Source organism: Spinacia oleracea, chromosome 2 (assembly GCF_020520425.1).
Source record: "Spinacia oleracea cultivar Varoflay chromosome 2, BTI_SOV_V1, whole genome shotgun sequence".
NCBI lineage: Eukaryota > Viridiplantae > Streptophyta > Magnoliopsida > Caryophyllales > Amaranthaceae > Spinacia > Spinacia oleracea.
The window spans coordinates 102,270,384-102,294,711 of NC_079488.1; the positions used below are offsets into that span (position 1 = coordinate 102,270,384).

At 37.5% G+C, this 24,328-nt stretch overlaps 5 protein-coding genes, 1 long non-coding RNA gene and 1 pseudogene across 6 annotated transcripts; 1 reads left to right on the plus strand and 6 right to left on the minus strand.

The window, feature by feature from the left end:
* Positions 1–219: 219 nt before the first annotated feature.
* On the minus strand, positions 220–3,342 carry LOC110795783 (1-aminocyclopropane-1-carboxylate oxidase homolog 3). Its single transcript, XM_022000802.2, has 3 exons — positions 2,587–3,342; positions 1,015–1,336; positions 220–567 (listed from the first exon to the last, which is right to left on the minus strand). Exons 1-3 carry the CDS (start codon positions 3,126–3,128, stop codon positions 319–321), a joined length of 1,113 nt encoding a protein of 370 aa, XP_021856494.1. The 5' UTR covers positions 3,129–3,342; the 3' UTR covers positions 220–318.
* A 141-nt stretch (positions 3,343–3,483) lies between these two features.
* Positions 3,484–6,383, minus strand: LOC110795786 (1-aminocyclopropane-1-carboxylate oxidase homolog 4). Its single transcript, XM_022000805.2, has 3 exons — positions 5,703–6,383; positions 4,027–4,348; positions 3,484–3,856 (listed from the first exon to the last, which is right to left on the minus strand). The coding sequence occupies exons 1-3, from the start codon at positions 6,218–6,220 to the stop codon at positions 3,608–3,610; spliced, it is 1,089 nt and encodes a 362-aa protein (XP_021856497.1). The 5' UTR covers positions 6,221–6,383; the 3' UTR covers positions 3,484–3,607.
* Positions 6,384–7,932: 1,549 nt separating this feature from the next.
* LOC110795787 (1-aminocyclopropane-1-carboxylate oxidase homolog 4) lies at positions 7,933–9,657 on the minus strand. Its single transcript, XM_022000806.2, has 3 exons — positions 8,972–9,657; positions 8,545–8,866; positions 7,933–8,446 (listed from the first exon to the last, which is right to left on the minus strand). The coding sequence occupies exons 1-3, from the start codon at positions 9,487–9,489 to the stop codon at positions 8,198–8,200; spliced, it is 1,089 nt and encodes a 362-aa protein (XP_021856498.1). The 5' UTR covers positions 9,490–9,657; the 3' UTR covers positions 7,933–8,197.
* Positions 9,658–10,441: 784 nt separating this feature from the next.
* On the minus strand, positions 10,442–11,827 carry LOC110795785 (1-aminocyclopropane-1-carboxylate oxidase homolog 4-like; annotated as a pseudogene).
* LOC130468057 (uncharacterized) lies at positions 10,606–12,749 on the plus strand. Its single transcript, XR_008928401.1, has 2 exons — positions 10,606–10,746; positions 11,318–12,749. It is a non-coding gene; the product is annotated as an uncharacterized lncRNA (long non-coding RNA).
* LOC110795784 (1-aminocyclopropane-1-carboxylate oxidase homolog 4-like) lies at positions 11,952–17,689 on the minus strand. The gene is made up of 3 exons (XM_022000803.2): positions 17,014–17,689; positions 12,424–12,745; positions 11,952–12,314 (listed from the first exon to the last, which is right to left on the minus strand). The coding sequence occupies exons 1-3, from the start codon at positions 17,541–17,543 to the stop codon at positions 12,057–12,059; spliced, it is 1,110 nt and encodes a 369-aa protein (XP_021856495.1). The 5' UTR covers positions 17,544–17,689; the 3' UTR covers positions 11,952–12,056.
* Positions 17,690–22,497: 4,808 nt separating this feature from the next.
* Positions 22,498–23,604, minus strand: LOC130467681 (uncharacterized). The gene has a single exon (XM_056836269.1). The coding sequence runs from the start codon at positions 23,602–23,604 to the stop codon at positions 22,498–22,500; it is 1,107 nt and encodes a 368-aa protein (XP_056692247.1).
* Positions 23,605–24,328: the final 724 nt, after the last annotated feature.

Below are 24,328 nucleotides of genomic sequence, written 5' to 3' on the forward strand. Positions count from 1 at the left end.
TGATATTATTGCATACGTCAGGGGTGTTTGGTGCATTTTGGAAAGTTTAGGGGTATTTGGTGCATTAAAGTAAACCTCAGGGGCATTTGGTGAAAAATCCGTAAATAAAAAGATCAAATAAGCACAATGTAAAACAACAATTTATTCTATCAGTATTATCAACTTCTTAGGCAAGCATGCCCTGCTTTTGGCTTATTCAGTAAAGATATCTGGTAGGAGTACAATAACATTATATAGATTATAGATTAATATCACAATTGCTAATGCAGAGTAACTTTAGAAATTAAAAGTACACACTTTGAACCCAAACTTACATCTTTACAATCGAAAGTAGCTAGTCATCGACTTGCCTTCTAACTCTTTCGAGAAGAAATTCTTAACCAAGTCCGAGAATTTGAGTTGCTGGTACAGTGCTGGCTTTTCTGGTGCCACCAACCCAGGCAAAGGTCCATATATATTCTCATAAATGCCTGGACTGAAGAAGACAGCCATTGATACTCGTGCTGTGCGGAAAGGATTAGCAAATACACGATGTTCTCCACTCTTGTATTCATCGTTGGATATTATCTAAATGACAATTTTAGGAATAAGTTTTATTAGTACAAAAACGTACTGAATAAATGATTTAACTACCGACTCATGCACTCATGTCAGATTCAGCTATTTAATGAAAAATCAAACCTTCTTTTATCCCAATTGAAGTGTCAACTATCAAGTGTTCATATATTTATTAGTAGTATATGTCAGAGTTGAAATGAGGAGTTTGAGTATCATAGACTACAGTCCTCCTAGTGTCAATTAACAATCCTTTCGGACTTTTAAGTTCTGTTTTGTAATCTGTGTCAGGGCTTAGTTACTACCCTCCCTACGTTTGTTAAGATTTACACTGATGCAAAAATGGTACTGAGTTAGGTACTTTGGTGCTTTGTTGATTAAGTTGATGTATTAGTTTCGTGTACCCTCTTTTGGTAAATAATTAAGTTCTTTATTTGCCAATAGAAAAAAGAAAAGTACCTGCAATAAGTCGCCAATGTTAACAACAAGAGCGCCATGAACTGGTTTCAGATTGATCCACTTGCCATCATATTTTACTTGTAGTCCACCCACTTGATCCTGCAGCAACACTGTCAAAATCCCAGGATCTGTATGTGAAGCGATCCCGATTGTTTTTTTAGGCTCTGGACAATATGGATAATACTGTCCGGCCATAGTTCTCCTTCCTAAATAGGACTTCCCACCCAACTTATCAGGACTTAGTCCCAGCCCTTCAGACAGCAATCCCATGAGTTTTTCTCCAAGCTGCGTCACTTCCTTATCCCACTCTATTACCTCAGTCCTGCAGAAAACCAGCACTATTCTTGCTTGATGTATTTCTTCTTCAGATAATAATTTATTACAGTTGTGCTGATAAAAATTAAAGACCAGTTCAATTGCATAGAGTTTTAGGCAAGACTTATAAGGAGCCATGATGTAAATGTATACTTTCCCGGATGGAATTCTGTTTTATGTCAAAGTATGAACTAGTTTTATTATATGTACATCATTTTGTCTAGGACACTAATAAAAAGTTTATGTGTTTCTCTTTTTATAACGATCTTGTGAGTTAATTCTTTACTTTAAGAACAATTCTAGATTAATATTGGATAAAAACATAGCTCACAAATAGAAAGAAAAAAAGGTGATTGAGGTACCTCTTGATGAGTTGGTTTGTCTCAGCTTCGTTAGGACAGATCTACTTGTTTGTACAAAATTAAAGTCTTGCACAGTTGCACGTACCCGGTGTATAATTAATTTATTGTACATCTGTGTAACTTTTACCCAGTTTTTATTTATTTTTTTACTCCCTCCGTTCCAATTTCATCGCACACTTTCCTTTTATGTCCGTCCCAACTAATTTGTCACATTTCCTTGAGATAATTTTTTATTAAAGAATTTTTTTTGTCACTAAGACTCCGTTTGGTAGGGCGTAAAACGTTTTCATTGTAAAATGATTTTCCATGGAAAATATTTTTCAAGGGAAAAAACAATTCCAAACTAGTTTCCCTTTGTTTGGTAATTTAGAGGAAACGGGAGTCTCTTAACTTTTTAATTTAACGTACCAAGCTTGCATCAAAAAAAAGGAAACGGGAGAAGATGGTGAAGATTGAGGGGAAGAAAGGAGAGGGAGGTAAGGAGGAAAGAAGGAAAAATGATTTCCCTCCCTTTCAAATGGAAAAGGGTTTTCCACCTTTGTGGGAGTCATGAAAAATTGTTTTACACCCCTTACCCAACCAAACAACGTAAAATGATTGAAAATGGGAGAATCGTTTTTCATGAAAACGTTTTACGCTCTACCAAACGGAGCCTAAAAGTAGATAACTTTTACATTACATGGAGTAACTTTTAAGCATTTTGATTCATTTTACTTTCGCCTTATAATATTTATTGTATACCACTACACCAACCTTAAATAAGAGTTTGTGTTATTTGTAACCAGTTCAGTCAGGGCTGATTCAGTGGATTTGTTTGGACCACAGAGAATCCTTATCCCGTGTAAAATCTGTAAATGAACTGGTTGAAATATGATACAACACATTAATGACTGACCTGCAAACATTGGGGATTTCGTTGGGATCAACAGGGACGGGAGCTAGACGAACCGCAAGTGTATCCTGCCAGCTCGCAGCTTTAGAATGGAACAAATCATAGTTAGAGTAGAACCCCACTCCACTGCCTGCAGTGACCGTACCTCGGCGATAAACTTGCATCTTCTCCTGTGGCTGCAGCTCATGGAAGGCCTTGACAGCATCGATCGAACGGTCAAGGAGAGATATTGACATACCATGGTTGATTACTTGAAAGAACCCGAACTTAGATGAGGCATCTCGGAGCTGCTGCACCAAATCCGTGTGCTCACCCGAGAGGTCAATAACAGGTATGATCAGGTCATCATGTGGGTTGGGTTGTTGGGGTTCATGATCAAAAAGGGTCTCAGTTGGGTGGTGGAAAATACGAGGGATCTTTGTTATCCCTGAGTCAATTAAGCCCTTCACTCCGAGTTTGGTTTCATCAAATTCTTTTAGCTCTTTGTGACGGTCATATTCATCATCTAGTGTCTGTAGTTCTCTGCTAGTACTGCTGGTTGTCATTTGTGCTATGAGTTTTGTGTAATGGCTATTGAGTATGTTACGAAGTTACCTCTTCTTGAACGGTTTTTATTTGTCTCAAGCTATTGACAATTTGACACTAATGATTTTTCAAATCATGATTCAACATTGACCATGATTTTATAGACGTGATTAATGTGGTTGATGTTGATATTAAGTTATTAACATATGCAATGAAGATAATGCGCACATGTTATAAAGAGTGCTTTCAAGTTGCAATTGAGTTTGAATATTCTCCATTGTTGTTTTAATTTCTACATCAGTACATCTGTACATGGTCCTTTTAGATAAATGTTAGCTTTAGGCGTTTGCTGTCAGCTGTGTCAGACATGTAGAATATTTTCCAATATCTTGACATAGAAGGTAATTTGCTTTAATCTTTATTATTACTATTATATTTATTCTCATATCTTTTCAAGCCACTTACACATAATAACACAAATTAAAGCTTTATCACAATTTTACAACCTGAAGTAACTAGTCATGGACTTTCCTTCTAACTCCTTTGAGAAAAAGTTGCTAACCAAGTCTGAGAATTTGCGTTGCTGGTACAGTGCTGGTCTTTCAGGTGATACCAGCTCAGGCAAAGGTCCATATATATTGTCATAAATGCCTGGGCTGAAGAAGACTGCGATTGATACTCGTGGTTTGAAGAAAGGATTAGCATATACACGATGTTCTCCACTCTTGTATTCATCATTGGATATTATCTAAATTAAACAAAATACAAGGAGTAAGTCTAATAAACCGAAAACATACTGAACACATGAATATATGATACATCAACATGTAAACTTCTTCTTTCAAATGCTTATTAGCAGTCTGCTGTCAGAAAAGTCTGGGATTTAAGAAGGTTTGCTGATTTTAAAATGTCAGGTACCTGGAATAAATCACCGATGTTAACAACAAGAGCACCCGGAACAGGTTTCAGATCGATCCACTTGCCATAATATTTAACTTGTAACCCACTCACTTGATCCTGCAGCAACACTGTCAGAATCCCGGGATCTGTATGTGAGGCGATCCCTACAGTCTTGTTAGGCTCCGGACAATGTGGATAATATTGGCCGACCATGGCTCTCCTTCCTAAATGGGACGCTCCTGTTAATTTATCAGCATTTAGTCCCAATCCTTCGGATAGTAATCCCATGAGTTGTTGTCCGAGCTGCTTCACTTCCTTATCCCACTCTATCACCTCAGTTCTGCAGAAAATCAGCACTAATGTTGCTTGATATGTCTTTTTCATGATATATATCACATAGTTAACAGATATAATTATAAGTATAAAGCATAAAGCATAAATTCAGTCTCTAGGTAATAGTGAGAAACTCGTACTCTTGTAGTATAAGCAGGACTGGAGGTGTCATATTGCAAAATGCAAATGAATGTTTTCGGAGTATTCTTCCTTATTATGTCAGTACATATATGGGGTTCCAGATGCATAATGTGCACTTTATATTGCTGAGGACTCTATTAAGGAGATTTTGGATTTCTGTGTTGATTCTTATCTGGTGACTATGACTTGCAGGTCACATGTTGGGACTACTTAGGACTTTAGAAGGTGGCGGCTGAGTGTATATTCATGTGCTGATAGAAACATAGCGTAAAGAGAAGAAACGATGGTGATAGAGGTGGTGACAGACTCACATATTGGGATATTTAAGCTCAGTTCACTTAGAGTAGGTCTGGTTCGTTTGTAAGCAGTACCAGTTTGGCTGGAGCTGATTCAGTGGCATTGTTGGACTGATTTGGACCAGGTTCGTTCTTTTTATACTACATTACTACCCCCATCTCAGTTTTTACCACATTATGAGATTAGACATCTAGGGTCAAATATATTCGTCATTAATAGTAGTATCTATTGGTAAGTCATGAATTCGTCATAAAGTAGAAATCAGGCTGATATGAAGCACTCCCCTTGAGCTTTTTTTAAAGCTTGATATGAGTTGGGCCATCTTTTTAAAATTCAGAGCTCGGTCGACAAAGTTAAAACAATCCCATTCAAAACCCGTACTGGGATTTAACAGCCCAATGAGTCAGCCACCGATACTCATAGTTCATTGAATTGAGTAGAGCTGTCTTTCATACTCCACACTGAAGACATAAAGATGGGAGTTTTTATTTATTTATTATTTTCATATTACAAGGCAAAGCTGTGTTATTAAAAGTGTTTTGAGGAATCGAATACTGTAGTTTGGTTTAGAGCATAACAAAAGAAAAAGTTAGGTTTGGAACCCCGTACGCTTTAAGCAACTATACACAAATAAAAGGAAAAAAAGTTGATGATGAACTATGGCATTTTTATTGGAACGAAATTCTCTTCAGTTACTGGACGATCAAATTACTAAGGAATTCAGAGAATAGGAGGGGTGGAATTAGAATTGAACATTTGAACGTATTATGACAGATCTCTCCAACTCGGATACTGGACGATCAACTATGGCATTTTTATTGGAACGAAATTCTCTTCAGTTACTGGACGATCAAATTACTAAGGAATTCAGAGAATAGGAGGGGTGGAATTAGAATTGAACATTTGAACGTATTATGACTGACCTGCAAACATCATGGATTTGATTGGGATCAACAGGAATAGGAGCTAGACGAACTGAAAGTGAATCCCGCCAGCTTGCAGCTTTAGAATGGAACAAATCATAGTTAGAGTAGAACCCCACTCCACTCCCTGCAGTGACTGTATCTCTGCGATAAACTTGCATTTTCTCTTGTGGCTGCAGCTCATGGAAGGCCTTGATAGATTCAAGCAGACGGTTCAGCAGAGAAACCGGCACCCCGTGGTTGATAACCTGAAAGAACCCGAACTTAGAAGACGCCTCTCGAAGCTGTTCCACCACTTTCAGGTGAGGCCCCGATAAGTCAATGACGGGTATGAGGTGATCATGACCGTCATGGCGGTCAGATTCGAGCTCAAAGAGGGTATCAGGTGGGTGGTGAAACATACGGGGGATTTCAGTTATGCCTGAGTCAACCAGGCCTTTTACACCGAGTTTGGTGCTTTCGAAATCTTCCACCTCTTTACGGCGGTCATATTCAAGTGTTGGTTGTTTCGCGCTCATTTCTATGTTGATTTGATTGTTGGTGGTGGTGGTGAGGCCGTGAGGGTGAGGGTGAGGGTTTAGGATATGTACTTTTGTAGTGTTGATGACTTTTAGAACTGATTATTTCTTATCATTTATAGATACTTTGTTTATGTTTATTTAATCAGATTATAGTCGACTTTGATGATGCTTTATTGCTTTGACGTTGAAGTTAATATATTTTAATGCATAAGTGTATTTGGCACATGGTATTATAGTGAAAGAAGAGCCAAAATTCCATTTTTCTCTAATCTTGTTAGGTAGTACTACTACCAGTCGAAATACTTGATAGTATATATTTTTTTTGGGTAGGTAAGGAGAACACTTTTTCTGATTGAGCCAACGATTCATTTGTTCTTTTGGCTGTGGGATGTAATGGACATTCCTCTTAATACCTCTTCGCTTCGTTTCCATAAAATAGAAGATGGTTGTCTCGTTGTCGCCCCGTTACCGCTTTTGGGTCAATTGGAAACAACCTCTCTGCAATTGCAGGGGTAAGGTTCTGTACGTCCGACCCCCGTTACTCCGCTTCTTGCGGGAGTTGCGGGAGCCTCTTGAGGCAATGGGGTAATGATAATGAATGAGGTAAGGAGAACACTTGTTCGGCAGGGGTTAATCTGGACCGGATTCTACTGGTCGAAGTACTCCATGCTTTTATGCAGCGTCAAAATTATTGACATGCTTGTTGGTTGTGCTAAATAGTAAATACCAAAACAGGGAATATGATTCTACTTTCCAGTGTCCACTGGGTGAATGAATCTGTTAGTGAAATCTTTGTATTTGTGCCTTGGTTGGATTTTGAGAGCACTAGCGAATCCAGAAAAAATCACTCTATAGGAGTGCACTATATAAAATCCGTACCCTTCAAATCAAACATACTTTTGAGTGAGCCGTTTAATTTTTATAATCTATCAAGTGCGGCATGTGGCCCCTCTTAGGTGAGGCATCTCACAGCTGCTATATTGACCTGACCTGACCTGACCTGACCTGAGAGGTCAATGACAGATATGATGAGTTGAGCATGTAAGTTGGCAAGGTTGAGTTGTTGAGGCTGTTCATGGACAAAGAGTGTCTCAGGTGGATGGTGGAAGATGCATGGGAGCTGAGTTATGCCCGAGTCAACTAAACTAGGCCCTTCACTCCAAGTTTGGTGGTCTCAAATTCTTTTAGCTCTTTACTGCGATCGCAAGCACTGTTTTGCGTTGTCATTTGTGATATCATTTTGATTATGTGAGGGGGGCTTTGAAAGTGACTAAGTGTATTAGGGAGAGTAAAGTTATAAATTAAAAACACTAATGAATTTATATTCAAGCATGAGCTAATAATGTATATGCAATGTATGCATAAGGTAAAGATAATGCCACAAACTATGTTTGCAAACATGCAGTATCAAGGTGGTCTTACAGAGAGGTATGCTGTAACATCTTTCTCTGTTTAGCTCGTATAATTACTACGGAGTATCATAATTACTCGTATCAAGGTGGTCCTAAATAGAGTTAATTACTACCTTTTTCTTTGTTTAGTGGGGGGAAGCTTTAGATTAGTTTATTTTTACTTGTATTTATACGAATGGTTTAATTGATTTGATGTATTGGAATCTTTTGTTTAGGTAGGTAAGAAGAATTGGCCAGAGGGCCGAAACTTTACCGAATAAACATGGCCTTGGTTACAACTTAATATTAAGTAACTTAGTTGATATCTATACTTTTTGTTTGGTTCAAAAGGCAGTTCACCGGATTCGAAGCTTTTTCCTAGAAGCTTATAGCCCTTGTTGATTATGATTTATGACTACAGTCGCAACTATTAGTAGATTCACGACTACTGTAGGCTTAGCATTACAAATTAAAGTATGTTCAATGAAGTTGGATAATTACAAATTATAACTACTTTTCACTCATTTAATTTTATTACACCCACTAACATTAAGTCATTAATTATGAGAGAAACACCCTAAATTTAGAGTCGGAAGTGATCAGTCATGCTCTTGCCCTTGAGCTCTTTCGTGAGAAACGTCTTGACCAAATCTAAAAACTTAATTTGCTGGTATAACGCCGGCTTTTCAGATGAAACTAACTCAGACAGAGGTCCATATAAGTCCTCTTGAATGCCTGGGCTGAAGAAGACAGCAATTGACACTCGTGGTTCCGGATTAGGATTTGCATAAACACGATGTTCTCCACTCTTGTATGCATCATTGGATATTATCTGAATCATTATAAAAGATTTAATTAGCATCAAGGACAGGATTAACTTGAGTAAATCTCCTAGAAATTCGCTATATATATATATATAAATATATATACCTGAAACAAGTCGCCTATGTTAATAACAAGAGCACCATGAACTGGTTTGAGATTAATCCACTTGTTGTCATAATTAACTTGCAAGCCACCCAGTTGATCCTGAAGCAACACAGTAAGAATTCCAGGATCTGTATGTGCAGCAGTTCCTATAGTCTTCTTTGGCTCTGGACAGTACGGATAGTAATGTCCGGTCATACCTATCCTTCCCAAATACGACATGCCCTTCAACCTATCTTCGCGTAATCCCAACCCTTCTGATAACATTCCCATGATTCTTTCTGCTAGCTGTTTCGATTCAGTACCCCACTCTATCACTTCATCTCTAAGAGAAAACATAACATTATTATTTTCTACTTTGTATCAACTTAATTTGTTTGAAATGAAGTGTAATATTGACAGTAGTGATAACATAAAAGATTAAAGATACCTGCAAACTTGAGGGATATCATTAGGATGGACAGGAACAGGGCCCAACCGAACTTGTAAACTATCCCGCCAGCTTGCAGCTTTTGAATGAAACAAGTCATAGTTGGAGTGGAAGTCTACTCCTTTACCGCTAGCTAAGGACTCACGCCCGTAGTTTCGGATCTTATCCTCCGATGGAAGCTCATGGAAGGCCTTAATACCAGCAACAAGGCGGTCCAGCAGAGAAACAGGAACACCATGGTTGATAACCTGAAAGAACCCGAACTTAGAAGAGGCCTCTCGAAGCTGTTCCACCACCGTCAGATGAGGCCCCGATAAGTCAATGACAGGTATGAGATGATCATGACCGTCATGGCTGTCAGCTTCGAGCTCAAAGAGGGTATCAGGTGGGTGGTGAAACATACGAGGGATTTCAGTAATGCCTGAGTCAACCAAGCCTTTTACACCGAGTTTCGTGTTTTCGAAATCTTCCACCTCTTTACGGCGGTCATATTCAACTGTTGGTTGTTTGGCGCTCATTTCTTATGTTGATTTGATTGTTGTTGGTGGTGGTGGTTTGGGGGTGTACTTTTGTTAGTGTGTTGATGACTTTTACAACTGATTATTTCTTATCATTTATAGATATTTTATTTATGTTTATTTAATCAGTTTCTAGTCGACTGTGATGATGCGTTGACGTTGATGTTAATATAATTTAATGCATAAGTGTAATTCGCACATGGTGTTATAATGTAAGAAGAGCCAAAATTCCATTTTTCTCTAATCTGGAATTTTCTCTAATCTTTTTAGGTGATACTAGTCAACTTACTTGATATGTAGTACTCGTATATCTTTTTGTTGGGTAGGTAAGGAGAAGACTTGTTCGACAGGAACCCCATACGGGTAGATCTGGCCCGGATTATACTGGACGAAGTACGTACTTTGTGCTTCGTATGCTTTTATACGCCATCAAAATTATTCATATCCTTGTTTGTTGTGCTAAATATCAAAACTGGGAATATGATTCTACTTTCCACTGGGTGAATGAATCTGTTAGTGAAATCTTTATATGTGTGCTTGGTTGGATTTTAAGAGCACTAGCGAATCCAAAAAAAATCATGACTAGGTAAACTATAAAATTCACGCCCTTCAAATCAAAAATCAACATACTTTTCGGTGAGCTGATTAATTTTTATAATCTATCAAGTGGGGGCATGTGGGCCATGCATGTGACCCCTCTTAGCCGAATGTTTCTAGTCAGCCAGTCGGGTAATTGATTAATTAAAAAACGCTATGTACAACGTGGATACAATTTGATTTTTTATTGAAATGACACAAGGATGAGTTACTTTCTTGGAAGTTCCTTACAAAACATTTGATTAGTAATGAAGTATGTTCAAAAGGCATAGGGTATTCATTCAAGGAATAAACTTATCTCAAAGAGTTGACTGACTTTTAGAGGCTATTAAAAGTAAATTTATATTGTTAAGCATCTAGGAAGTAGAGATAGACATAAACAAATCAAAAATAATCAGTAAGTTGTAGCTATTTTTATATGTACATGAGTAGCAGTGTCTCTTTTATAACTAAAGACACAGATTTATAGTCGAAAGTAGTTGATTGTGTACTTGCCCTCGCCTTCTAGCCCTGTATCCAATCCCTTGTTAAGCACATCTGAGAATTTGAACTGTTGATACAATGCAGGTTTCTCCGAGGAAACAAGCTCAGGCAAAGGTCCATACACATTTTCACTGATGCCTGGATCAAAGAAGACTGCCACAGATACTCGTGGTTCAGGTAAATGATTAGCATATACGCGATGTTCTCCACTCTTGTATTCATCATTGCATATCATCTAAAAATAACACATACACATTAGTTTCAAATAACTAGAAACAGAACATGTTCGTGATGTAGACTTTTTCTTGTTAGAATACCTGAAGTGTGTCTCCAACAGAAATAACAAGAGCACCGTGTACTGGCTTCACATCAACCCACTTTCCATGGCAGTTAACTTGTAAACCTCCGATTTGATCCTGCAACAATATTGTCAATGTCTCAAGATCTGTATGTGCAGTGATCCCAACAGTCTTGTTAGGCTCAGGACAATATGGATAATACTGTCCGACCATAAGTCTCCTTTTGATGCAGGACATCTCCTCTAGTCTGTTTGTGTTTAATCCCAATCCTTCAGACAATAATCTCATGAGTCTGTTTGCTAGCTGCTTCACTTCCTTATCCCACTCTATCACCTCCTCTCTAAACCCACCCAAAAAACAACAAGCTAAGACCTCATCAATGATTCAATTTTGTAACAGAATTAATGGAAGTTCAGTTCTGCAAAATCTGAATTCTGACTCACCTGCAGACTTCTGGGAGGACATGGGGATCAAAATGATCAAAGAGTATCCCTCCAACTGGCAGCATCCGATTGAAACAAGTCAAAGTTGGAGTAAAACCCGACTCCACCGCTGCTGCAAGTACTGGTATCTCTCCTGTAATGATGAATCTTCTCCTCCGGTTGCAGCTCATGGAAAGACTTGATTACTTTGAGCAGGCGATCAAGGAGAGGGATCGGGATTCCATGGTTGATCACCTGAAAGAATCCAATCTTAGCTGAAGCATCTCGGATGCTCTTCACAATCTCTGGTTTCCCATTTGAAAGGTCAATCACAGGTATCAGATCATGATCTGGATCGCTTTTGGTGTTGGTGAGGTGAAACTGGGTGTCTGGTGGGTGGTGGAAGATGTGGGGAATTCTTGTCATGCCTGAATCAACCAGGCCTTTCACTCCGAGTTTCGTGTTGTCAAATTCTTGCAGCTCTTTATCACGGTCATATTCTGAGAGGTTACTGATACTGGTAGTATTTGTTGTCATGATTTTGTAAAATTCTGATGTTTGGGGCTCGGAAGATATAATGGAGTTGGGAGGAACATCTGGTTTAGTAATTGCATATCATATACTCCGTACCAACTAATATTAATTAATTCCAACAAGAGAATAAGAAATGGTTATAATAAATTAATTAATACATAAGCAAATCGATTCATAAATAACTACATCATCAAGACAAGCAAATTATAACAACATTATTTATTGTAGTCTATCAGTTGTTTTCCAAACTGTAGTACTTGATCAAAGACTTTCCATCCAGTTCCTTTTTAAAGAACCTGGTAATGAAATCAGTGTATGTAAATTGCTTGTACAGTGCAGGCTCTTCAGGTGATACTGTCTCTGGAATCGGTCCATACAAGTTGTCCCTCATGCTAGGGTTGAAGAACACAGCAATTGAGACCCGTGGTTCATGCTGAGGATTAGCATACACTCGGTGTTCTACACTCGTGTACTTATCATTCGAGAGGAGCTGAATATATATAAAACAGAACCAATCGGCTTTAACAAACTGAAACACTGAAACTACAGTAGTTAAGACTTTTAAGGGAAAAATATAGGAATGTGACTGTTTTTTATACCTGAAGCAAGTCGCCAACATTGATAACAAGTGCGCCTTGGATTGGCTTGACATTAACCCATTTCCCGTCATGTTTAACTTGCAACCCACCAACTTGATCTTGCAGCAACACTGTGAGAACACCAGGATCAGTATGGGACGCGATCCCAACTGTCTTGTTGGGTTCGGGACAATATGGATAATAATGGCCAACCATAACTCTGCCTCCTGAACATGACATCTCTTTCAACTTATCAGCCTCCACTCCCAATCCTTGAGAGAATAACCCCAAGAGTGTCTCACCTAGCTGTTTTACTTCCTTATCCCACTCAATAATCTCATCTCTGCCAGAATATACAATTGGAAACAACATCATCCATCAGAATTATTCTATGAAGCTTAGGGATGTCAACGAGCCGAGCCGAACCGAGTATTTGGTTGTTCGAGCTAGGCTTGATAAGAAATTTCCAGCTTTCATTTTCCTTGTTCGAGCTTGGCTCATTTAAGTTTTTCGTTGTTCGAGCTTAGCTCACGAGTAGCTTGTTTAAGTTCAAGCTCGAGCTGAGCCGAGCTATTAACAAACGAGCCTTAATAAACGAGCTTTTAACAAACAAGCCTTAATAAACAAGCAAGATCGAATTTATATGATCATATTAATAAATGAAATATTATTTTAAAAAATTATAAAAACAAAACCATACCCAAATAAAAAGTTAGCACAGTATACTAACTAATACTATTTTATAAATTATAATCTCCTAAAAATCAAAATTTAACAAAATAATTGCAACTTATATTTACTTATAAATAAAAATTTGTCATATTTTTTTTTAGAAATTTAATATAAACGAGCTTGAACTAGCTTTTAAACAAGCTTATAAACGAACACGAACGAGCTTGGAAATGAACATGAACGAGTTGTTCGCGAGCCTAAACGAGCCGAACACTAGGCTGTTTGAGCTAGTATCATTTATTAAACGAGCTTAAATTTTTTGTTAAAGCTCGTCTATTTATTTATTGAACGAGTTTTGACCGAGCTTTGACCGAGCTTGTTCACGAGCTGTTCACGAGCGTGTCGGCTCATTGACATCCCTAATGAAGCTTAAGCTAAACATCAATACATTTGGTGAGTATTATATTATATATGATTAGTTGTGGAACTACCGAACTAGCATATAATTTTAACATATTGCATTTTAAATGATTTAAGGGAAATTCTCAATGGTAGCCTTATACAATTGCACTATCTTAATGGTAGCCAAAAAAATATCTTATTATCATTGGTAGCCTTGAGTTTATATTTATTATCAATAACGACATTAAATCTAACCATGGTTAACTAATGGGTAACTTTTTTCTTATTGCTGCCCATTTAAGCCATATATGTACTTAGTACTGCATTAAAAAATAATTATCGTCAATTAAAGGGCAATATTTTTAAACATTACTAGGGAAAATTAATAATTGATCATCCCGGAGAGAACTACAAAATGGGGATAGTAGAAGAAAATTTGAGATTGAGAAAAGACAAGGTTTTGCCTAAGAGAATATACAGTAAGGTGCTCGTCCCAAAGAAAACTATTACTCCAAACTCCAAAGTGATGGGTGTTGGGGCTTTTTAATATAGAAAGGATTACCGATCTTTAACATTCCTTGTATTTTTTTCCCATATTTTCTTCAAATTCTATCGGAAACAGTTGTGGTGATCTTGTGGTTCAGCAAACACCCGATGCTATAATATTATTGGGTCAATGGGGAAGACAAAGCTGAACCCTCCATAGTGGGCAGTAGTTTACCTTTCAGTATGCTATATTATCTGCAGTTACCCTCTTTCTATTTCATCCATGAGTTGCTTATAGATAATTAGATACCAACCTATAGCTATTAGGATTTTGGCTTATGTTAACCAAAACGACACATCAATTATATGGAATGAAGCCCCATTATGACTCACAGAGTCACATCTCGTGTTTTATGCGGAGTATAATTGTTGGGTGATTATCTTTTTATATACTCCGTAGCTGTAATATACGAGGTTTGATAAAGGAATAATGTTGATCTTTGTAGGTAACTTCATGGTGTAATTAGTCTAAAAGGTTCAACAAAGATGGTAGATTTAGAGAAGAAGAGGGAGGAAGAGAAGGAGAGGCCCTTAGAGGGACGAAGAAGGAGCCAAATTTTGGGCTTTTTTGTTTTTATTTTTATCTTTAGATGGGATCAAGTAAAAATTTATTGGTCTTATTGCAATTTAATCATTTTTTAGTTAACCATGGTTAGATTTAGTGTCATTGTTGATAATAAATACAAATACAAGGCTACTAATCATAATACAAACAAATATAAGGCTACTAATCATAATAAGAATATTTTTTGGCTACCATTGAAAAAGTGCAATTATATAGGGCCACCATTGAGAATTTCCCATGATTTAATCTCTTTAATAACTTAACAAATACCTCTAGAAGAACAAGGATTGATATAGATATAAGATATTGAAATCATTTAGAGAACTTAATAAGTCTATTACCGGAACAACTTCAAGTTCTTCCTAATTGAGGGAAGTTTTGTTGTAACATTTCTTGTAGAAAGGGGAGCTTAATTGGACAATAATGCATCTAGGCTAGTCAAGCTTTATTAGATTTCAAAAAGATATTATTGAGAAGGGTGGCTCTGGAAACTGATTGTAGCATATCTTATGTTGATTTTGACGCACACCACTTTGTGAGTAGAGCAAAGGAAAACTTTGTGTTTAAGATGGGTGTGCCAAAATCTTTCTCCCGTTTCGGGGGGCAAGCAAGTTCGCTCTTTTGGTTTGAGATGATTCGAAATAAGGTAAAGTAGTAGAGATTATTTAATGGATTAAGAGATATTTCATCCGTTCCTAAATATTTTTCCCGTTTCAATTTTTGGCGTTCCTAAATGTTCTTGCAAGTTGAAATCTATACTATATTTTGCCTTTTTTTTCCAAAATATCATCATTCTACAATTTAATTTTCTACGGTATTTCTACCTTTATTTCATCCACCTACCCAATTATTCTCATTGATTTCTCCACCGACATTATTTAATTCATTCACAACCTCCAATTCATTCACCCACCTTATTTTATGATTATTTTATTAAAATATATCTCTTTCCTTTCCTTTCTTTCTTTATTATTATTTACTCTCTGTTTCATTTATTCCAAAAAGTAGAATATCTTACACCCAATCATTATTCTTATCCTTAATCATTCCATTTTTCTTAATCCTCTTCCTGATTCCAACCAGAAGGACAATAAGAAACGGAGGGAATACTACTTTGTGTTCTATTCAACTCCAATTTGAATAGTCAAATATTCGAGGTCAAAATGACCTTCTACTGAATTATCCTTACAAGGTGTACAATGTGTAAATTGAATGGTAGATGATGTATCCTTAAACATATTCACTTCTTAGCAAAAATCAAACTTGGGTGGTTGCCGGATTACCTAGAATTCTAGGACCTCCGTCCCATAATTATAGTCATGTTTGACCAAAAACACGAATTTTTAAAAAAATAGAATATAGTACATAAATTGGAATAAAGTACAAATGATGATTGAGTTGTATAGAAAAGTGAAATAAAATACATAAAAAAGTGGAATATAGTACATGGGTGGGGTTATCAATACATTTTTAATTAATATAGTACATGAGAAAGTAGGGATGTTAGTAGCCAAAATTAGAAACAAGACTATAATTTTGGAATGCCCGATTAGAAAATAGGATAATAATTTCAAAAGGTCTTGCGCGCACAAGGTGTACAATAAATTTATTGTACACTAATATAAATTTTACCCATTTTTTTTTGTAATTTTAACCTAGTTTTAATTAATTTTTATATTAATAAAAAAAAGTTGATAGAAATGGTTAAATGATTAATTTTATACATTATGAGTGGTTTTGAAAAAATATGTTTTACTGAAAATGAAAAAAAATTATCACTAAAAAATACTCCCTCCGTTCCTAAATAAGTGTCACATTTCCATTTTTTGCGTTCCCTTATAAGTGTCACATTTCTACTTTTGAACATGTACTTTTCCCACTTTTCCATACACTTTTCACATTTTTTCATGCACTTTTCCCAATTTTCTATAAATAATAATTACTTTTACTTACACATTCTACCCTTTTCCACTTTTCAATCCCCACATACACTTTTATTTGTACTTTATTCAATTAAACAATTATCTACTTTATCCTTTCCCTAAAAAAAACATTCTCAATCATTAACTCTTACCCACTTTACAATTTTATTAATTACCGTGCCCGATCTCAAATGTGACACTTATTTAAGAACGGAGGGAGTAGATAACTTTTACATATATAAACTTAAATTTTAAACATTTTCAATTAACTTTTACTCCAATGTACAATATTTATTGTACGCCTAAAAATTTATATAAAAATTTATATAATAATTTTGGGACGGAGCGAGAAGAAAAAAAGTAGCATAAATCCAAAAATTCCAAAAATTGAAACACCACACGTGACACGACAGAACCAGAAAATGAGAACACATCGAAAATTTTAAAATTCAACACGGAACTGTAATGTGATGCAACTTAAGTAACGCTAACAAAAACCATCACCTGCAAATATCTGGTATAGCATCAACATCAGCCATAGTAGGTCCCAACCGTAGCTGCAACGTATCCCTCCAGCTGGCAGCTTTTGATAGGAAGAGATCAACGTTGGAGAAGTAGTTCACACCGGTGCCCATATCACGCCGGTAGTGCTTCATCCTTTCCTCAGCCGGAAGCTCATGAAACGCCTTAATCGCTTTAACAAGGCGGTCGAGTAGAGAAACTGGCACTCCATGGTTGATGATTTGAAAAAACCCGAACTTCCCCGCCGCTTTACGGACTTGGTCCACCACCTCTGGTGTTGGACCTGAAAGGTCGATAACGGGAATAGGGTCGGCAGCTAAGTCGGGTGGTGAGTTTTCCGAATCGATTAGGTTTTCCTCAGGGTGGTGGAAAATTGAAGGAATTTGCGTGATTCCTGAATCGATTAGGCCTTTAACACCGAGTTTTGTGTCTTCGAATTTTTTGACGTCTTCCTGTCGATCGAATACCAAAACCGGTTGGCTGCCGGTAGTGTTAGCGATTACAGAAGCCATTTCGCCTTCTTTTTTATTTTTAGGATGTGAGTATTGCCGTATTGGGAATGTTAAAGAGTAATGTGATTTGGGATATGATTGCTTTTATACACCAATTTTGTTATGATTTTTCAACATAATGAGTAACAGATTACGGAGTACGGAGTAATACGCAACTCTATTTTGTCAAGAAATAGATAACCTCTGGAACTTTATGTTTGGGACCAGTTTGTTTCAATTATACTCCTTTGGTTATTAAATAATTGATAGAATGCAGAATTTAGGAAAGAGATTTTTGCATTATTGAAATAAATTCAGCAGAATACAGTATATATATAGAAGTTGTTAATCTAGAATCTTCCTAAGTTTGTTAGTACAAACTCCTTGTATTAAGGGAGTTAGTTGTAACTGCTGCCACATCAGCATGCTTAGTCAGCAGTAGTGGTTGCATTGATTCAGCTAGTATAAGGAACTAATCGTGCAAATACATAAGCTTAAGCAAGTAATCTAACAGCCCCCCTCAAGATGGGAGGGGAGGTGGATCATTCACACCCATCTTGGACAACAGATGCTGAAACTGATTAGAAGGTAGAGGTTTAGTGAACACATCAGCCAGCTGTTCTTGAGTAGGCAAATAGGATAAGTGCAGCAACCCTTCAAGAACTTTGTCCCTAGTAAAATGACAATCGATTTCTATGTGTTTTGTTCTCTTATGGAACACGGGATTTTTGGCAATATGCAAGGCTGATTGGTTATCACAATGCAAAGTGAAAGGCTTGAGATTATTGATCCCCATATCAGCAAGGAGATTAACCATCCAAGTAACTTCTGAAGCTGCTGCTGCCATAGCTCTATACTCAGCTTCTGCAGAAGATTTGGAAACTGTACTTTGCTTCTTTGACTTCCAAGAAATAGATGAACCACCCAACAGTAGCACATATCCTGTGATTGATCTCCTAGAATCAGTACAAGATGCCCAATCTGAGTCTGAGAAAGCTTGTAGTGAAATAATATCTGAAGCCTTTAATAGAATGCCTTAACCTTCTGTATGAGCCAAGTATCTCAGAGTGTGATGCAAGGCTGTAATGTGTGGTTGTCTTGGAGCTTGTAAAAATTGACTCAATGAATGAACTGCATAGGATAAGTCAGGTCTGGTATGAGTTAAGAAATTCAGTTTGCCCACCATAGATCTGTACTTTTCTGTATCAGCATAGAGTTCACCATCATCTTTAGTTAACTTAATGTTGAGAGGGAGAGGAGTTACAGCCTTCTTTGAAAGATCAAAGTCACATTCATGTAGCAATTCTCTAGTAAACTTCTTTTGACTGAGGATTATGCCATCTGCAGTGTATCCAACCTCAATGCCAAGAAAGTAATGTAACTGACCCAAATCCTTGATGCTGAACTCTTTGTGTAAGTAAGCTTTCAAAGCATCAAGTGTTTGAACATTTGTACCAGTTAAGATCACATCATCAACATACACAGCTGCTATGTTAATATCATCATCCTGTTTGTGAATAAAAAGACTGTAATCATGTTTGGACTGAATGAAACCTTGGTGTTCCAGTGCAGACCTAAATTTCTCATGCCATTGCCTGGATGCTTGTTTCAATCCATAGATAGACTTGAGCAGTCTGTAGACTTTGTTATTGGGATTAGGAACACCTTCAGGAACAGCCATGTAAACTTCTTCTTTGAGATCCCCATGTAAGAAGGCATTATTCACATCAAGCTGAAACAAAGGCCAATATTTGCTGGCTGCTATGGCAATCAAACACCTAATGGTACTCATTTTGACTACAGGACTAAATGTCTCCTCATAGTCAATGCCATATTTTTGATTGAAGCCCTTAGCTACTAATCTAGTCTTACACCTTTCCAGAGCACCACTGGACTTAAGTTTTACTTTGAAAACCCATTTGCAGCCAATAGCTTTCTTCCCTTTAGGAAGTTCTACAAGTTCCCAAGTGAGGTTTTCTGCATTGCTTCTAACCATAACTTATGCTTGGAAGCTTGATTATAATTTAAAGGTTATGTAATGTCACAAGAATGTGACAGAAAACCTTGGAATTCTTCTGGAAAAGCAGTGTAGGAAACCAAGTTGCACCAATGAGTAGTGGCAGTGTGACAGACATAATCTGAAAGATATGATGGTGTTTTATGCATTCTAGAGGATTGTCTAGGTACAACTGGCTCTTGTGTATCTGTGGGATTGGTTTGTTGAGATATAGAAGTGGGTGAGACAGTAGGGATAGAAGAAGTGGGAGAAGATGAGGATGAAGTAGATGAAGAAAGTGAAGATGTAGGTTCAGTAGATAGAGATAGAGTAGATTGAGAGGATGAAGATTGTGGTGTATGAGGTGAGAAAATGGTTTCTGGAGAGGAAAAATCAGGTGTATCAAAAGTTTGAGGTGAAGCAAAAGCTGGCAGAAAAATGGCATTTGTGTAGTTGGAAATGGAAGTCTGTTTTTTCTGATATAGGTGAAATGGAAAATGGTGTTCATGAAATTGCACATCTCTTGAGACAAAGAACCTGTTGGTATCAAGTTCTAAGACTTTGTATCCCTTTTGTGAAGTGGAATAACCCATGAACACACAAGTGGATGCCCTGTTATCCATCTTTGTTCTTCCCACTTTTGTTGTAGATACATAGCACAGACAACCAAAGCTTCTAAGATGGGTGAGATTGGGTGACTTTCCATAGAGTCCAAGATAAGGTGACTGTAATTCAATGGACTTGAGGGGCATTCTGTTGATTAGGTAAGCTGCACACATCACTAGGGCTGTGCACCGGACCAAATCCGGCCCGGTCCGGACCGGATCCGGAATTGACCGGATCCGGAATCGAGTTTTTTCCCTGTCCGGTGACCGGTCCTATATGTTACCGGACATGTCCGGTCCTGTCCTGAAAATTCCGGACCGGACCGGATTTTGACCTGTTTGTCCGGTTTAAGATATGCATTCCAAAAATGTTGTTTTTTAGCTGTGCAAAACTGCAGTTTTTTTAAGCTTTAAACTGCTGTTCTTTTACCATAAATACAAAAGCGATTTTCATTTCCTTTCCTTTGCTTTATTTTATTTTATACTAAAAAAAAAGTGCATTTTAATTTGTTGAATAAAATCACATAGAACAGAGGAAAACAAAGGAAACAGAGGATATATTCAAAATGGTTAAACATTTTAATGTTTAAATGCATGATATTTAAACTTTGTAGGGCTAACCGACTCATTCTCACCAATGAGATCAATGCGCCAAATGATGGACACAATGGACCGCCTCTTCGAAGACACTTTAACAATGCCAGGAAGAATGGGTGAAATCCGAGCACCATGGGACGTAACGGAAGACGAGAACGAGTACAAGATGAGGTTCGATATATGCTGTTTTTTAAACATAAACCTTCGTTTTTTGCCTCAAATCACCACGGACCCTACGGTAGTACGGAGACTCGTCCAATTCTGTTCGTCGGAGACTCGTCGGCTCGTCGCAGTCGAAGCTTCGTAGCCCTCGGAGGTGCGTCGCGGCTGCGGCCTGCGTGACCGTCGAACCGTCGTTGTTGTGACTTGTGGACTCGTGGTGCATCGCAGCTCTGCGTGTGTGATAGTCAGATCTAGAATTCAGGGAGGGAGGGAGGGAGGGAGGAGAGAGAATGAGGGAGGAGGAGAGTCTGAAACAGAAAAACGCATAACCCTAATTCCTAACCCCTTTTGCGTTTTGATGGGATTTTTTTTTTTTTTTTCAAATTTAAACGGGTAAACCGGATCTAACCGGATTTATCCGGTTTTTGTCCGGACCTGTCCTGAATCTGGAATGCTCAATTTATAACGTCTGGTGCCCGGTCCTGAATCCAACGGACCGGACCGGTCTGGACAATTCAGGTCCGGTTCCGGACCGGATTCAGGACCCGGGTTATTTCTGCACACCCCTACACATCACACACTCACCCCAAAACCTGTCAGGAACCCTAGATTGGATGTATAAGGCTCTTGCAGTTTCTAGCAAATGTTTGTGATTTCTCTCAACAACCCCATTTTGATGAGGTGTATGGCTGCAGCTGGTTTGGCTCAATATTCCAAGTGTTAAACATAATCTCCTGAAGTCACCTTCACACAACTCCTTTGCATTATCAGATCTAATGCACTTGACAGTAACACCAAATTGTGTTTTGACCATATTCAAAAAATCAGCTAACACAGAAATAGAATCCTTTTTGTTCCTCAACAAATGAATCCAAGTAAATCTGTTGTAATCATCTACAATAGTTAGAAACTGATTACAGCCAGTAGTAGTTTTCACAGAGTGGGGACCCCAAACATCTATATGTATCAAATCAAATGGTGCTAAACTCTTAATGCTGCTATGAGGAAAGCTCAATCTAGTCTGTTTAGCTGCAGGACAGACTTGACATATAGTATCCTGAATACAAGAGTTGACTTTACAATCAGGATTTATTAGTTTGAGTTGGCTAAAAGGTAAGTGACCTAATCTTAAGTGCCACAGTTTAGCATCATTTATGGCTGAGTGACAAGCTGTGTTGCAAGTATGATACTCCACAGTAGTTGAGGTTGCTGGTAACTTTGGTTCTCCAACATTGTATAGGCCAGAACTGACTTCACCAAGAGGAATCAACCTCCCTTTCTGACAGCAAATAAAACACTTGTTGTGAGTAAAATGTAATTCACAGTTCAAGTCCTTGCACAGTTTGTGGACAGAAATCAAGTTATACTTGAAATCAGGGACATGTAACACATTGTGCAGTGTGATATTTTCATTCAGAATCACATAACCAATGTGTTTGACAAGTATCTTACTCCCATCTGGTATAGTGATATAAGTGGCTTGATTTCCAACCAATTTATACTCAGCAAATTGTGTTAGGTCATGACAGAAGTGATCAGAAGCTCCACTATCTAAAAGCCATTTAGAATTTGTAGATGACAATAAACAAATGTTACCTGCCATCATAGCAAGATTTTATTGATTAGGTTCAGAACTCTTCTGTTGCTTGGTCAACATGTTCATCAGCTGATTGTATTGCTCCACTGAAATTGTAGGTTGATCAGCTTTGGTTTCTGCTTCAGTATCAACACCAGAAGACATTGCTGCTGTCTTATTGAAATTGTTGCCTTTAAAATGCTTAAAACCAGGTGGATAACCATGAACTTTGAAACATCTCTCAATACTGTGACCTGGAATCTGGCAATGAGTGCAAAAATATGGAGAACCAGACTTGTTGTTTCCATATTTTTGATAAGCAGAACCAGTGTCTTGTGCTTTGTAATTTCCGTTGTTCCAATGATCTCCACCAAACCTCCTCTTCTCAGCCACAAAAGCAATTGGTTCAGTAGAATAAGTAGCTTTAGAGACTTCTTGATGCCTTTCTTCTTGAGCAAATAGTCTGTAAGCTTCAGAAACTTTAGGTAAACTTGGCACCATTAGAACATTTCCTCGAATTGTGGCAAATTGATCAGTTAGCTTCATCATAAATTGCATCACCATCTTCTCCTGATGTCTCTGAAAGAACTTCTTGGTCACATTGCAAGTACAGTTGTTGCAAGTACAGTAAGGCATAGGATGTGCTTCCTCAATTGCATCCCAAATTGTTTTGATTTCAGTGAAAAATTCAGACACACTCTTCTCTCCTTGAGTCAATTCTGCTAACTTCTGTTCTAAAGAATAAACCTGAGCCATGGATGCAAATCCAAACCTCTCTTCAAGATCTAACCACACATCTCTGGCAGATTTCAAGAACATTACACTCTTGGCAATTACCTCACTCAGATTTCCTAAAATCAAAGAGCAAACCAAATCATTGCACCTTTCCCAAGCTCTACACTCAACAGTACCAATATCTGGCTTGCTGATGCTACCATCAACAAAACCTATCTTATTCTTAGCAGATAGTGCAAGCAACATAGATCTTTTCCAGCCAGTGAAGCCTTCACCATCAAACTTGAAAGAAACAAGTTGAACAGAATTAGCATCAGATGGATGAATATAGTAGATGCTGGTAGGATCTTGATTTGGAGGTAACACCACACTTCTCCTTGAATCACCTTCATTTTCACCATCAATCGCCATTAATTCAGATTAAGAAGCTTAGTAGAATGCAGCTACGAAGAAAAAACTTTTAGTTTTAACCAGATTTCCAGATCAAAACATCAACTGACAGTCAAATTCAGTGAAGAACACACTTGTTTAGCTGATTTTAGGAATGAACTTGTGTAAGAAATTTGCGGAATTTTCAGAAAGAGAGCAAAGCCTGCTCTGATACCATGATAGAATGCAGAATTTAGGAAAGAGATTTTTGTATTATTGAAATAAATTCAGCAGAATACAGTATATATAGAAGCTGTTAATCTAGAATCTTCCTAAGTTTGTTAGTACAAGCTCCTTGTATTAAGGGAGTTAGTTGTAACTGCTGCCACATCAGCATGCTTAGTCAGCAGTAGTGGTTGCATTGATTCAGCTAGTATAAGGAACTAATCGTGCAAATACATAAGCTTAAGCAAGTAATCTAACAATAATTACAGTACATTTTGGGTGAGAATGAGCCATGATCTAACACAAGTTACAATTAGTAAGGAATTGGAATTCGAACACGTAACCTAGTATACAAAACATTTTTTTATGCAAGCTGGAAATTTAGTTCATTAAGCAGAACAAAATAACAAGTCTAGGGAGGGGAAATTGTTTTTGCTTAATCACTTGCGTTGTTGCTAGTCTTTATAGATATTTGGCATCGCGTGTTTTTAAGCTTTCTAAAATACTCAACAAAGTCTCCCTAAAAAAAATACATTTTCGT

Coding starts and splice junctions, on each gene's coding strand:
- LOC110795786 (XM_022000805.2), bottom strand. CDS start 6,220: ATGAGCGCGAAACAACCAACACTTGAATATGACCGCCGTAAAGAGGTG. Junction 4,349..5,702: donor CAAATCCATGATGTTTGCAG/GTCAGTCATAAT, acceptor GATTTTCTGCAG/AACTGAGGTGATAGAGTGGG. Junction 3,857..4,026: donor ACATCGGTGATTTATTCCAG/GTACCTGACATT, acceptor TGTTTAATTTAG/ATAATATCCAATGATGAATA.
- LOC130467681 (XM_056836269.1), bottom strand. CDS start 23,604: ATGGCGATTGATGGTGAAAATGAAGGTGATTCAAGGAGAAGTGTGGTG.
- LOC110795784 (XM_022000803.2), bottom strand. CDS start 17,543: ATGGCTTCTGTAATCGCTAACACTACCGGCAGCCAACCGGTTTTGGTA. Junction 12,746..17,013: donor GCTATACCAGATATTTGCAG/GTGATGGTTTTT, acceptor ATATTCTGGCAG/AGATGAGATTATTGAGTGGG. Junction 12,315..12,423: donor ATGTTGGCGACTTGCTTCAG/GTATAAAAAACA, acceptor ATATATATTCAG/CTCCTCTCGAATGATAAGTA.
- LOC110795787 (XM_022000806.2), bottom strand. CDS start 9,489: ATGAGCGCCAAACAACCAACAGTTGAATATGACCGCCGTAAAGAGGTG. Junction 8,867..8,971: donor GATATCCCTCAAGTTTGCAG/GTATCTTTAATC, acceptor GTTTTCTCTTAG/AGATGAAGTGATAGAGTGGG. Junction 8,447..8,544: donor ACATAGGCGACTTGTTTCAG/GTATATATATTT, acceptor ATAATGATTCAG/ATAATATCCAATGATGCATA.
- LOC110795783 (XM_022000802.2), bottom strand. CDS start 3,128: ATGACAACCAGCAGTACTAGCAGAGAACTACAGACACTAGATGATGAA. Junction 1,337..2,586: donor GAAATCCCCAATGTTTGCAG/GTCAGTCATTAA, acceptor GGTTTTCTGCAG/GACTGAGGTAATAGAGTGGG. Junction 568..1,014: donor ACATTGGCGACTTATTGCAG/GTACTTTTCTTT, acceptor ATTGTCATTTAG/ATAATATCCAACGATGAATA.